General features: G+C 51.0%; 3 protein-coding genes across 3 annotated transcripts; all 3 read left to right on the plus strand.

The window, feature by feature from the left end:
* Positions 1-1645: 1645 nt before the first annotated feature.
* ASPBRDRAFT_133550 (uncharacterized protein) lies at positions 1646-2968 on the plus strand (the record flags this gene model as incomplete). The annotated part of the gene is made up of 1 exon (XM_067618525.1): positions 1646-2968. The coding sequence occupies one exon, from the start codon at positions 1646-1648 to the stop codon at positions 2966-2968; it is 1323 nt and encodes a 440-aa protein (XP_067475986.1).
* A 3436-nt stretch (positions 2969-6404) lies between these two features.
* Positions 6405-9122, plus strand: ASPBRDRAFT_58076 (uncharacterized protein; the record flags this gene model as incomplete). The annotated part of the gene is made up of 4 exons (XM_067627846.1): positions 6405-6504; positions 6557-8151; positions 8212-8316; positions 8373-9122. The coding sequence occupies 4 exons, from the start codon at positions 6405-6407 to the stop codon at positions 9120-9122; spliced, it is 2550 nt and encodes an 849-aa protein (XP_067475987.1).
* Positions 9123-9980: 858 nt separating this feature from the next.
* ASPBRDRAFT_133439 (translation initiation factor 6) lies at positions 9981-11022 on the plus strand (the record flags this gene model as incomplete). Its single annotated transcript, XM_067618517.1, has 5 exons — positions 9981-10015; positions 10120-10191; positions 10253-10339; positions 10406-10594; positions 10662-11022. 5 exons carry the CDS (start codon positions 9981-9983, stop codon positions 11020-11022), a joined length of 744 nt encoding a protein of 247 aa, XP_067475988.1.
* Between the last annotated feature and the right edge of the window lie 365 nt (positions 11023-11387).

Genomic DNA, 11387 nt, shown 5'->3' on the forward strand with positions numbered 1-11387 from the left:
ATTGGTTGATGCGGTGGAGAGAACTCACGAAGTCATCAGCATCCCACAATTAGCGGCCGCCTTGGGGAAGGAGAGGGGAGTCCTCATCCATGAAATACCGAAATTATTAACCCGCCATATACTTCCGTCTCTACTGTATAATTTGTTTTGCTCTTCCAGCCAGAATCGTTGATTGATGATTTCAATGTCTGTTATCTCCCCCAAACCATTACTAGGAGAAGCAGCAGCAGCAGCAGCAGCAGTTCATTCTTCACAAGTATAGCGGCCACTCCCGGGAACGGAGTGATACATCACAGCTCTGCTTTGCAGGACTTGGGCGCTCCTCAAGTCCCATCCAGGAATCAAAACAGACGATCTTCCAATTAAGGCTTCCGGGAACTCTGGAGATCCCCCCCCGGCCGCTTCGTACAGGAAGCCAGCCTGATTTGACAAATTCTCTTCTAGACCTGTTCCATATGACGAGGATACCTCTGAGGTACGCCGCCCAGCGTTGACGATTAGTTCTTCACTCCCTTTTGGTAGTGAACTGGAGATTCAGGTTCAAAGTTTTTTTTTTTTCTTGTCTTTGCATCACACTGGGGGATAATCATACAAAGATTAAGCATGTAGCTTGAAAGTCTGCGTGGGTGACAGTTTCTGATGTTAAAGGCATGCCATGCCATCCCTGGCCGTTGGAAGTCATCGCCAAACCATGAGCTCCCCATTGACGTGCTTAAGTACGAGTCAGCTTGACAGTGATCATGAAACCTTTTCCTTGATGTTATTTTCTTTTTCTCCTGGTGCCCCTAGATACTGACACAACCACCCCCTTCCCTTTCGTGGCAATCGAGAGGGGCCCCAGTTCTCCCAATAGCTGGCAAGACTAGGGCATCCAGGGAATGGTCGAGAAAGGCATCTCGATCACCGAGCCTTCCGATCCGCACTAGGATTGGTATGATTCTCATCTGCTCCTCTGGCAGCCCCTGCTAGTCTAGTGAGATCGAGACCCTAGAGGCGTAGAATTCTCGGCTCCAGGTCAATTCGCCATTGCCATTCGACCGCTGCTCGAAGTAGTCAAGGCCCCCCCTGTCATGATAATCCTGGTAAATGCATACGCGCTCTTTCTTCGAACAATCCATGCGTCCTTATTCAATTATCCTCGGGGAACCCATTCCCCCCGTCTTTCCCTCTTTAGCTTAATTGATTGACTCTCGTTCTTTCCGGGTTGTTGGGTATTTACTCCGGCTCGATCCTCGTCCACCACTGTCCCTCGTTTAATCATTGCTAACTCGTCACGCCTACGATTTTGTCCGCCCGATCTTTTTCATCGAGACATTATCACACTGTCCTTCCATGCTAGTACATTGTCTCTGCGCTTCCCAGGCTTTCTCATTGAGTCCAGAACGCTCTCGACGTCCTTATCAGTTCACATCACGACGGCCGGCTTGGTACCGACAGACTCATTCACTTCAGCCGAGCGGTGCTGCTAGACTCGACATTTTGGGAATCCTTCATTGTAATATTCAAGAAGGTCCTTGAAGATATTTTGACATTTGCAGCTGTTCCTTAAGGGTGATCGTTGAACACTATCTTTTTACCACTGAGCCCGCTGCATCCCTATTCCTTCGTATAGTCCTGAAACCCCCCCTATTTCATGTCGCTTAGCATGCCCAGGGCCTCCCCGGCCCTGATCCTGGGTGGTACTACTTTATTATCGACTTTCATTACTACCATCCTCGATGGCATGTGCTTCATCTTCTCCAGATCCGTCTCATCTCGCGTGGCTTCAGTTGAATCGGCTATTGTCAGTCTAGGTGCAGTCAGCTGTGTTGGGCTTGTATCTTTGGTGCTCCTATGGATCAAAGATATTAAAACTGAGCCCACGGAGCAGTGCAGAAACCACAGAGCCATTACGTACGGACTCATCGCTGCATATGTATCAGTGGCCACTGGCGTGACGGCAGGAGGGATAGCATGGAGTGCAGCTCAATCTGTGTCAGCTAAGAAGTCAACGGTCACAAAACATCAGACTTTGCTAGTTGCTCGCTGCACCATATGGGCCATATCGGTTCTCAGCCAAGGGATATTAGGAGGTTATTTCCTGACTACCTTGGCGAGACGGGAGCCCACAAGCAAATGGTCACCATCATCCGTTTCTCAAGAGCTGGAGGTGCTTTCTGATAAAACAAGCGTGAAGGACGCAAGCACAGTGAAATCTTCCTCTCTGGCCAGCGAGTCAGAGCGACCATCTGCTGATTTGAAAATAAACTCCGATACTGTACCTCCGATCCAACCGTCTGTTTCGAACACCGAGTCCCAGGCCTCAAACCGCTATTCTGGACGCACGCTCTTCCAGCATGACTCGAAGCAAAGCTCCTTCGACCTGCAGCGGTCCTACGTACCTCATGGAGATAGCACGGTCACACCGGCCACAGTAGAGGAGCACCCCAATGACCAAACTGGCAGCGCAGTTGGGGCCAAACTTCGCCCCGAACCCCCCAAAATCCGACGAAGCTACTCCGATACCAAGCGGTCCTTGGATGGCTTGGTTCGCCAGCCCTCGTCAACACGGTCATCGCCCGCGACTTCATCAACCCAGCTGGTGACCCCCGCCAGGCCTGCCCCTCCCAAGCTGAAACTCCCCGATGAGAGCTTCATTCATCCGTTATTCCGCTCCGACAGCTCATCGCCACCCCCGACTCCAATGCCAGGCACGACGGTGATTGCTTCACCTGCAGCCGGCCAGACCATTTCCGTGCAGGCCTTGAACCGGGTCAGGTCCACTCGTTCGCTTCGATCCCAAGCCCCCCGCAGCAGATCGCCGCTGTTCGATCAGCCACTCCATGGGATAGAACGGAATACCGAGTCACCGGAACCCAGCGGTCGAGGGTCTCCCATGCCTAGCTTCATCATGGCGGCAGATGTGCGGAGCAGTATATCACGGTATGAAAAGAAATACGACTTGAATGAATCACCGGATGAGAGCTAGCTTAAGGCTGAGGAGGGCGCGACCGCAGTGCAGGTTTGGTTTAAATGTCTCTCCTTTGTTTGTTTGTTTGTTTTCTCTTTCCTATGTTGATAGATATCCTGGCACATAGCGTTTGATGTAATTAGCAAGTACTTTCCTAGATAAGTATAGATCATATAATGCATCATGGCTCTCTACTGAAATGGGCAGATAACTAATAGATAGTTACAAGAGAATGCGGACAGCAAAGATCACATTGTTATATGTGGCTTGTTAATACCAGTCTTCTGTCGGGGAAAGAATGGAGGCACGTAGAGGTGCAGAACTACATCAGGTAAGTTGACCATAACCAGAAGCCACTTTTTTGCCTTGAAGGACGAGGGTACGATCATCCTCTACATAGTCAAACACAACATCCAATGACCGCATAGTATCTAACACAATAGACACATCCCAAATTCCCCACAAGAAAAACCAAGCAAAATTGCCGAGGCCTGCATATTTACTACCACGTCCAATACTCTCTCTCTCTCTCTCTCTCTCTCTCTCCCCCAAACATGGCCCATCACTCGGAGAACTTGATCGGTGCGGTTTCCCATTACCTACACATCCATGCAGATGTGCACCTGTCATGGCCAGACTCTCACGAGGCGTACATCGTCATGACATGGTTTGCCATGTTTTACTTTCTTCAAAGTTTGTTTTGTGTTACGGTGTACATTAACGAATAGGTAACCGTCTGATCCTGTCATTTTAGGTTGCCCCGTGAAAGTACTTTTTACTGAAGGCGTAAGCGGGTATTGAAATATCCATGCACAATAGTTAGTAGTGTTGTCTCAATGACTATGAATTGAGAGCAGACTTGTGTAACTAGTTGGCTATATCAGGCTTGAGGTTTTGGGTTGATGGTGCCAACGGTGGGAAAGGGGGAGAAAGAGCTTGATAGTAATGGCTCTTTGTCTTTGTCTAATCTATGTCTGTATATGACAATATACGGGAGGGGAAGGAGATATCAACAGGGAATGACTCTAAGAGAGGAATTGAAGTATTCGTACTACTGTTTCGCGTCTTGAAGAGAAAGAGAGTTTCGAAGTTTATTCCGTAATCGGAATTGGGGAGGTTATAAAGTACTACGGAAGCAGATTGAAGGTACCCACTTTCGGAAAACCCATCCATCATCTACAAACTAGATAATTAGCTAGATAGATAGTTACTAAAAGGACTACGTAGAATCGGAAGTCGTACATGAGGTACCACGGACTAGTTTTATATGCAATGATAACACGTGTGTATCTTGATGATTACCTTTTCTCCGGCTGTCAGCCCTTCTGGAGAGCCGAGAGAGCATTGTCACTCAGGGATCGTTGGCAGTCTCATCAATTGTTGCACGGTTTCAGCGCGTTGTCGAGAGGGAGGTCCGGAGTCCGAAGACGAATTATCTTAGCGGTGATTTTAGTGCCTGAAGCTACTGGTTACTCGGTTTAGTAGTCCGATTTGGCTAAGATGGAATTCTACGGCCACGCCTTACTCTTCTTTTACGAGGTATTTCCGACCCATTCCATCCAGCTTTTGACAGTCGCCCGGCTTCTCCACGCTCATCTCCTCCTTTTTTTCTTTGCTTTATTGTAAGCTTCTGCTTTGAATTCTGTCGTACTGGGTTAGATCCATCTTACTACTATCCGCCGATTTAAAGAAAGCCTCTTTTTTTCCTATCTCATTTTGCGTGTCTCCTGTTTTCTCTCTTCACATCGTCTTTCTTATCCTACGCATTTGCGTCGGATATTGGGAACGTGGGCCGGCGTGGTCGGTCCCTGGCTCCTGCTTTTGCGCCACTCCAAGCGGCCGGGACAGCCAAACGGCCCAGTCAAATTCCTCGCCGTCGGTCTTTTTAGTTCGACTAACACTAACTGACCTTGCCTGGCTGATCTTCCCAGCCGAATTCATCGCCCATCAGCTTCAAGATTCTCCATAATCTTGTCTTGTTGTGGTGGTGGTGGCCGTTGCTTTTCCTCTTCCTCTTTTTCCTTTGCCCGTTTCCCCTTCCTTCCTACGAACTGCTCGCTCGTCGAGGCACGGCAATAGTTAATTAGCACCCACTCCCTTTTGCGTGTCATTTGGGTGGTGTTATTTTTCTTCCCTTTCCCTCCCTTTTCGTTTCTTGGGGGTTTCTTTTCCTTTTGGCTGCTTCTACAAAAACAACACCGGACTTTCTCTGTCCGCGCATGAAGATCACAACCCGAGAGCTCCATCATCAATTGCTGGAGGATCATTTTGGTAGACCGTACTAATCGCTGTTACTGCTACTGCTACAACGACGACAACGACGACAAGCTGGAGCTGGAGCTGGAGCTGCTGCTACCTCACTAACCAACCACTACTACGACTTTCTACTACTTTTACTAGTTACTACTTCTACATCCGGCGAGTCGTTCTTGTACTTGCTCTTCTCCTCTCTTCTCTCTTCCATCTCTCTCTCTCCCTCTTGAGTCTCTCTGCCAGCACCGCCAACCAACCAACCAAACAGCGGGTAGCTTTTCTTGCTTCGCTCACTTGATCCACTTGGCCGAACCTCTTTTTACTTCATCTCTCTCCAATCTCCATTCTATCTCTACCCTCGCGTTCCCGCCTGGGGATTCAAATCAATCTACTACTTTTTACCTCTACGCTGCTGTTCCACCGTCCTAGAAGGATTTTTCTCTTTCCTATTTCTCCCCCCCCAGGTATGTTCTCATCCTTCTCCCTCCCTTCCTCTTCCCCATTCCTTGCCCGATTGTCCCCGTTTTACTTGTCTGCTTTCCTTCCCGCAAAACCACGCGACCCCCAGCTTTTTCCTTGGGATGCGATCCTCCCGGCACGTTTCCATCGTCACATACCTCGTCTCATCTCGGCCCTTTGCCTGACTGCCATCCTCCGCCCTTCTCTTCCCTGTACTTCCTGATGCGTCCACTCCCCCCCAGCATATCCTATTCTTAACTTTATTTGAACCAATGTATCATGTGCTTGGTTCTTTCACCTTTTTCATTCCCTTTCTCAACCACACATATTCATGTCGCCTAGTATGGCATTTCACTGTTAAAGATTGTTAATGCATGCATCCCCTCCCTACTTGATCTTGATGGGGCCTGCTTAACATCCATCTTTTCCATGACACTATTTATCTCTCCTGCTTTCTCACATCTACTTTGCGTGACCCACTGCTTACCCTTTTGGTGTTTCTTGCCTGACGATCTTGCCATTTTGCCTCATCTTATCACTGTGTCTCCATTGAATACTGAACCTCACCAACCTTCCTGTTTCCCCTGTCCTTTCATACGACGTCGGGCCCCAGAAGGAATCTTCCCTATTTTACCGTGTTACTCGTCTCAATTCCTTTCGTTGCTCTTCTACTAGTCTCTCTCCCCGACTCGTTCACAGAATTCTAACTCTAACTGAATTCTCATCTAAACAGTGGACAGCAATGGCGGGGGTCAAGCGTAAACTCGAAGCTCCCCAAGCTTCGACTACATCTTCCTCTGGCGGTGTTCACGCTGGCGCAGGGGCTTCGCAGAGCAGTACCAGTAAGTTTTCACCCCCTTCTAGCTATCGCAGCAGATTCTTATGGCTCCCTAGACACCACGCATGATGATTTTTCAACTGTTCGTGTGACTCGGAGTCTACGTTCGAGTCGAGATGCACGTGCCTCTCAACATGATGTTAGACCCCCCAGCAACACTTCTGCTACGGCTGGGAACAGCCACAATCACCCAAGAAACAACACGAATCGCCCATCGCGTATCATCACGCTCAGCACTCGTGCTGCTCGGGCCAATACGGCCATGGAGAATGCAGCTCGTGAGGCTGCGCTCCGTGAGACTGCAGCGCGTGAAAATGTAGCCCGTGAAAACACCGCTCGCGAAACCCGTAATACTCGCACTCGTGCAAGCGCCCAGTTGGCCACTGCCCAACCTGAAACGCCAGTAACGGCCGTTCCAGAAACCCCTCGGCACAAGCGCGTCAAGCGAGGCCCGACGGTTGAAGAGACTCCTCGGACTACGAGGCAGTCGGCGAGGCTCAGGGCGCATGTGCATCCCGCCTCGACGGAAGATGGTTCTAACGATCAGGGTATCGTCCCAAAAATTCCAGAGCCGAGTCCTTCTACGAACGCTGCCCCCAGTAGCAGAACGAGGAACAGAAGTCGACAGTTTGCCGACAATATCATTGACACTACTCACCATGATACTTCTGCTGCTCCTGCCGCCAAGTCTCCTTCCCCGGATAGAACTACTCCTGTACCGGTGGAGCAACCCAAGCCACTGGAAGATGAGCCCCAGAGTATTGAACCGGACCTTCAACATCCCACGAAGGAAGAGTCACCGAAGGGCACCGTTGTTGGTGAAGATAATAAAAATGGTGTCACTGAGCCGGCAGCCCCTGAGACTGCTGATCTTCAGAATACAACGACTGCCTCAAGTCCAGATGCATTGGAGAAGCCAAAATCGTCATCTCAACCAGAAGATACTGGTGCAGCCGAGAGTGAGAGCGTCTCTGAATCACCTAGTAAGAAGCCTAAAGTGGAAGAGGGCGAGCTGGACCACGCATTAGATCAACAGTTGCAGAATGGCACCGGTGGTAATCCGGAATCACGGTCCCCCGCTGAGGCTATGGCCGAATCCAGAGTCGACGAAGAATCTCGCCAGGTGACCGAAGAGATTGAAGGATCAACGCCAGAGGTAGCCACGGAGTCCACAGCTGGTAAAGCAACCCGCGGTGGCCGGACACGAGGCCGCGGTCGTGGTGGACGCAGTCGCGGCTCAGCGCGTTTCGCAGTGAACAAACGCGGACGGGGCGCCGCACGCAGTGGTCGTGGTGGCCGCACCGGTCGACAGCTGGATCGCTCAAGCGATGTGGAGCCTGACCGCTCTCCTTCACCAAGTGCAGCTACGCAGAAGCTGCGGGACAGGCAGCGAGAGTTGGACAAAGCCTTCAAAAAAGTGGCTGCTGCTCAGCGGCTGGCGCTGGCAGTGCTAGCCACACAGTCTGAGAAGCGACTAGCCCGCGATAAGAACGCACATAAGAATGTGCCAGAGTTTGAAGAAGTCAACATGCAGTTAAAGGAGAGACTGAATGGACGGAAGGAGGTTCTACGCCGGGAATACGAACTCAAGGTGGCGCAGGAGCACCGGCTATTTGAGGCCAACAAGCAAGTCATTGAGGAACGGTTTCGGGTAAGTTTTGACGCTTATTTCTCTGGGTGGCAGAACCCACTGACGAATGAGGCACAACAGGCTCAAGCCCGCAATATCCGAGAAGAGCACTTGCTGGCTAGTCAGGGGGCGTATATGACGTTTGTCGAAGGCCGCCGTGCTGCCGAAGATGATGAACATACTGAGGTATGCATAATCCCCAGTGCTTGGAGTCGGGAATGGGTACTAATGTTACACTGCAGACTGATGACTCCGAAACCGAGCCGGAGCGCGGACGAGTGGTGCCACCCGCCAGGGAAGTGTTCAGAGGCTTCAACTCCAACTATGTTCGAACGCCTTCTGGGGCAGCCGTCTACGATCGTGCTTACTATGGCTGGGACGACTTCGTTCAGCGGGCCAAGGTGGGCGACGACATCGACCCGCAGATGAAGGAAATCCGGGACGCAGGACCCTTTGCGGGCATGACCTCTGAACAGATTCTCGACATGTTGGTGAAAGCGACTGGGGTTGTGGAAGTACCTCGGAGCACAGTGCCCGCAGAGATCAGCCCTCCGGTGGTGCTGCCTGACTTGCGCCCCCGAGCATTGTCAGCCCTGGCAGATATTGCAGCGGCGGAGCCTCCGCGCCCTCCCCTGTCACAAGCTGCTCCACGGCTTTCGGCGCATCGAGCCCTCCTGCCCCAGCCTGCACAGCCGCCATTGGCCCATGGCCCTGCCGAAACCCGACCATTTGTACTGCCTCCGCCAACCCCTCAGAGACAACAGCCCCGTCGTCTCCTCCCTGCGGGCCAACAGATTCCCCCTATCAATGAACAGCTCGGTCTGCCTGATCCTTTTGCCTCCATGGGAGGGCCTCCTCACCTTCCTCCTCCGCCCGGGTCCAACTTTCACCGACCTCCTCTGCCCGGATTTATGACGGGACATCACCCTCCAAGTCTTTATTATCCGCCGCCGCCTCCACCACCTCCGCCAGGGCCTCGACCTCCCTACTAGCGGGAGGGATAGAACTTGCGTGCAGACTTATCTTGTCTTCTTTCGCGTTAGGATTCTCACCCGGAGTTTTTGAAGTAGACCTTCTCGTTGGGATATGTAAGGCTTTCTTTTTTTTTTCCCCCTTTTTCTTTCGATTACCGAGCGACTGGTATTGTATTTAGCTACGGAGGATTCCCCTTAGGCGTTGAGTGGTTAGGCTCTCTTCATAAACATGATTTCTAATTCTTTCTGCTGAGTTTGTCTTTTCTCTTGATCTCACTTGCTCACTGAGTGGGGAATTGTGCTACGTATGCGGCGGTGCAACTATGTAGACTGGGGAATCAGGACCCACCGGGGATGAATCATAATGGCTCATGTCTTGCTGGCGATGAGTCGAACGGGGGAAGAATGATGACTGATGCGGATTGCTGACTCATGACTGGTTCTGCCCCGTCGCCGCCTTCCACCCCGATTGGGCCTAGTGCGGTGGGCGGGGCTATCGCTCGAAGCTTTTTATTTCCTCGGGCTTTTCCTCCATCGCTGCGGTTTACGACCCTGTTGTGCTCTTCTGGATTGTGATCATCTTTTTGCTGATTTGAGTCCCGTCTCCCGGTCAATTGCGAATCGCAAAGTTCTGTTCTAGCGCTTTGTGTGTGCTTCTCTCGCCGATTCCCCGCCACGAGCCTCTTCCCGACAGGCTCTGCCTCGCCCTCACCCCGCCTTCACAAACACCAATTCGAATCGCTCTCCCCTCAGCGATTTCTTCTCTCCCTCTCACGGGCACTCGATCAGCTTCCTCGCTCTTTTGAAGCGAAGACTTAATTTTCTCCAATCCTCACTATTTCCACCACCGGTAGTCCGAACCCGACAGAAGGAATCATGGCCGTCCGCGCGCAGTTCGAGAACTCCAACGAGTAAGACGCACCCCGGAGAATTTTTTTTCTGGCTGGTCTGCTTGACCATGCGGGCCAGATCTCACAGCCTTTGGACTCTTGACTAACGCATTTTGGTTTTCCAGAGTGGGTGTTTTCTCCCGTCTCACCAACTCTTACGCTATTGTTGCCATTGGCGCCTCCGAGAACTTCTACAGGTGCATATAGACCCGTTTCTACCAGAACGACAAAACATCCCCCCATTAACGCTCCATCTAGTGTATTCGAGGCCGAACTGCAAGATGTCATTCCCATCTGTCATGCAACCATTGCCGGAACCCGCATTGTTGGCCGTCTGACGGCAGGGTATGTCTAGAGCCGATCTATTGGGTGCTCTGTTTCAAACCGCTGACCATCTTCGCCCAATATCAGAAACCGCAATGGTCTCCTCGTCCCCACCACCACGACAGACCAAGAGCTTCAACATCTCCGGAATACGCTACCCGATTCGGTGAAGATTCAACGTATAGAAGAACGTCTATCGGCTTTGGGGAACGTCATTTGCTGCAACGACCATGTCGCGCTGATCCACCCGGATCTCGAGCGGGAAACCGAAGAGATGTATGTCGTGTTAACCCTTACCATGCAATGCAATATTGCGCTCATGCTAACAATGCTAAACCAACAGCATCGCCGATGTTCTCGGTGTCGAAGTCTTCCGTCAAACCGTCGCCGATAACGTCCTGACTGGCTCCTACATGGCCCTCTCCAACCAGGGTGGTATTGTCCACCCCAAGACCTCCATCCGTGACCAGGATGAACTCTCCTCCCTCCTGCAAGTGCCTCTCGTCGCTGGTAGTGTGAACCGCGGTAGCCCCGTTGTCGGAGCCGGCATGGTTGTGAACGACTGGCTCGCTGTCACGGGTCTGGACACGACAGCCACGGAATTGAGTGTGATTGAAAGTGTGTTCCGACTGGGTGAGATGGGTCCCCGTGGTGTTGGTATGGGTAACGCCAACAAGGAGAGTATTGTGGAGAGTTTCTATTAGAGGAGGGCTTTTGTTTTCCCTCTTTTTTCTTACGCCTTTCCTTTTGCTTTGTTTCCTTTTTCCTTTTCTCCTTTCTTTTTTTTCTTCCTCTCTCGAACATACATGAATATCCTTATTGTGCTATGAATGAATGGAATGGGTAGAATATCCGGGGGGGTGGTTGTGTGGACTGACTGACTGATTGGATACTGTTCTCTTCTTATGTATTATCCTCGTAGCGTAATCATCCTAACTACATAGAGAACCAATACACCATGTATGCATGCGACCAAGGCTATTACTACCTACAACTAGTACATACTATGTGCATATCTTAGGATTGGTAGATGGATGGTTTTATGAGCTTTTTAGTAATACACTTCATG

Source organism: Aspergillus brasiliensis (assembly GCF_001889945.1).
Source record: "Aspergillus brasiliensis CBS 101740 unplaced genomic scaffold ASPBRscaffold_12, whole genome shotgun sequence".
NCBI lineage: Eukaryota > Fungi > Ascomycota > Eurotiomycetes > Eurotiales > Aspergillaceae > Aspergillus > Aspergillus brasiliensis.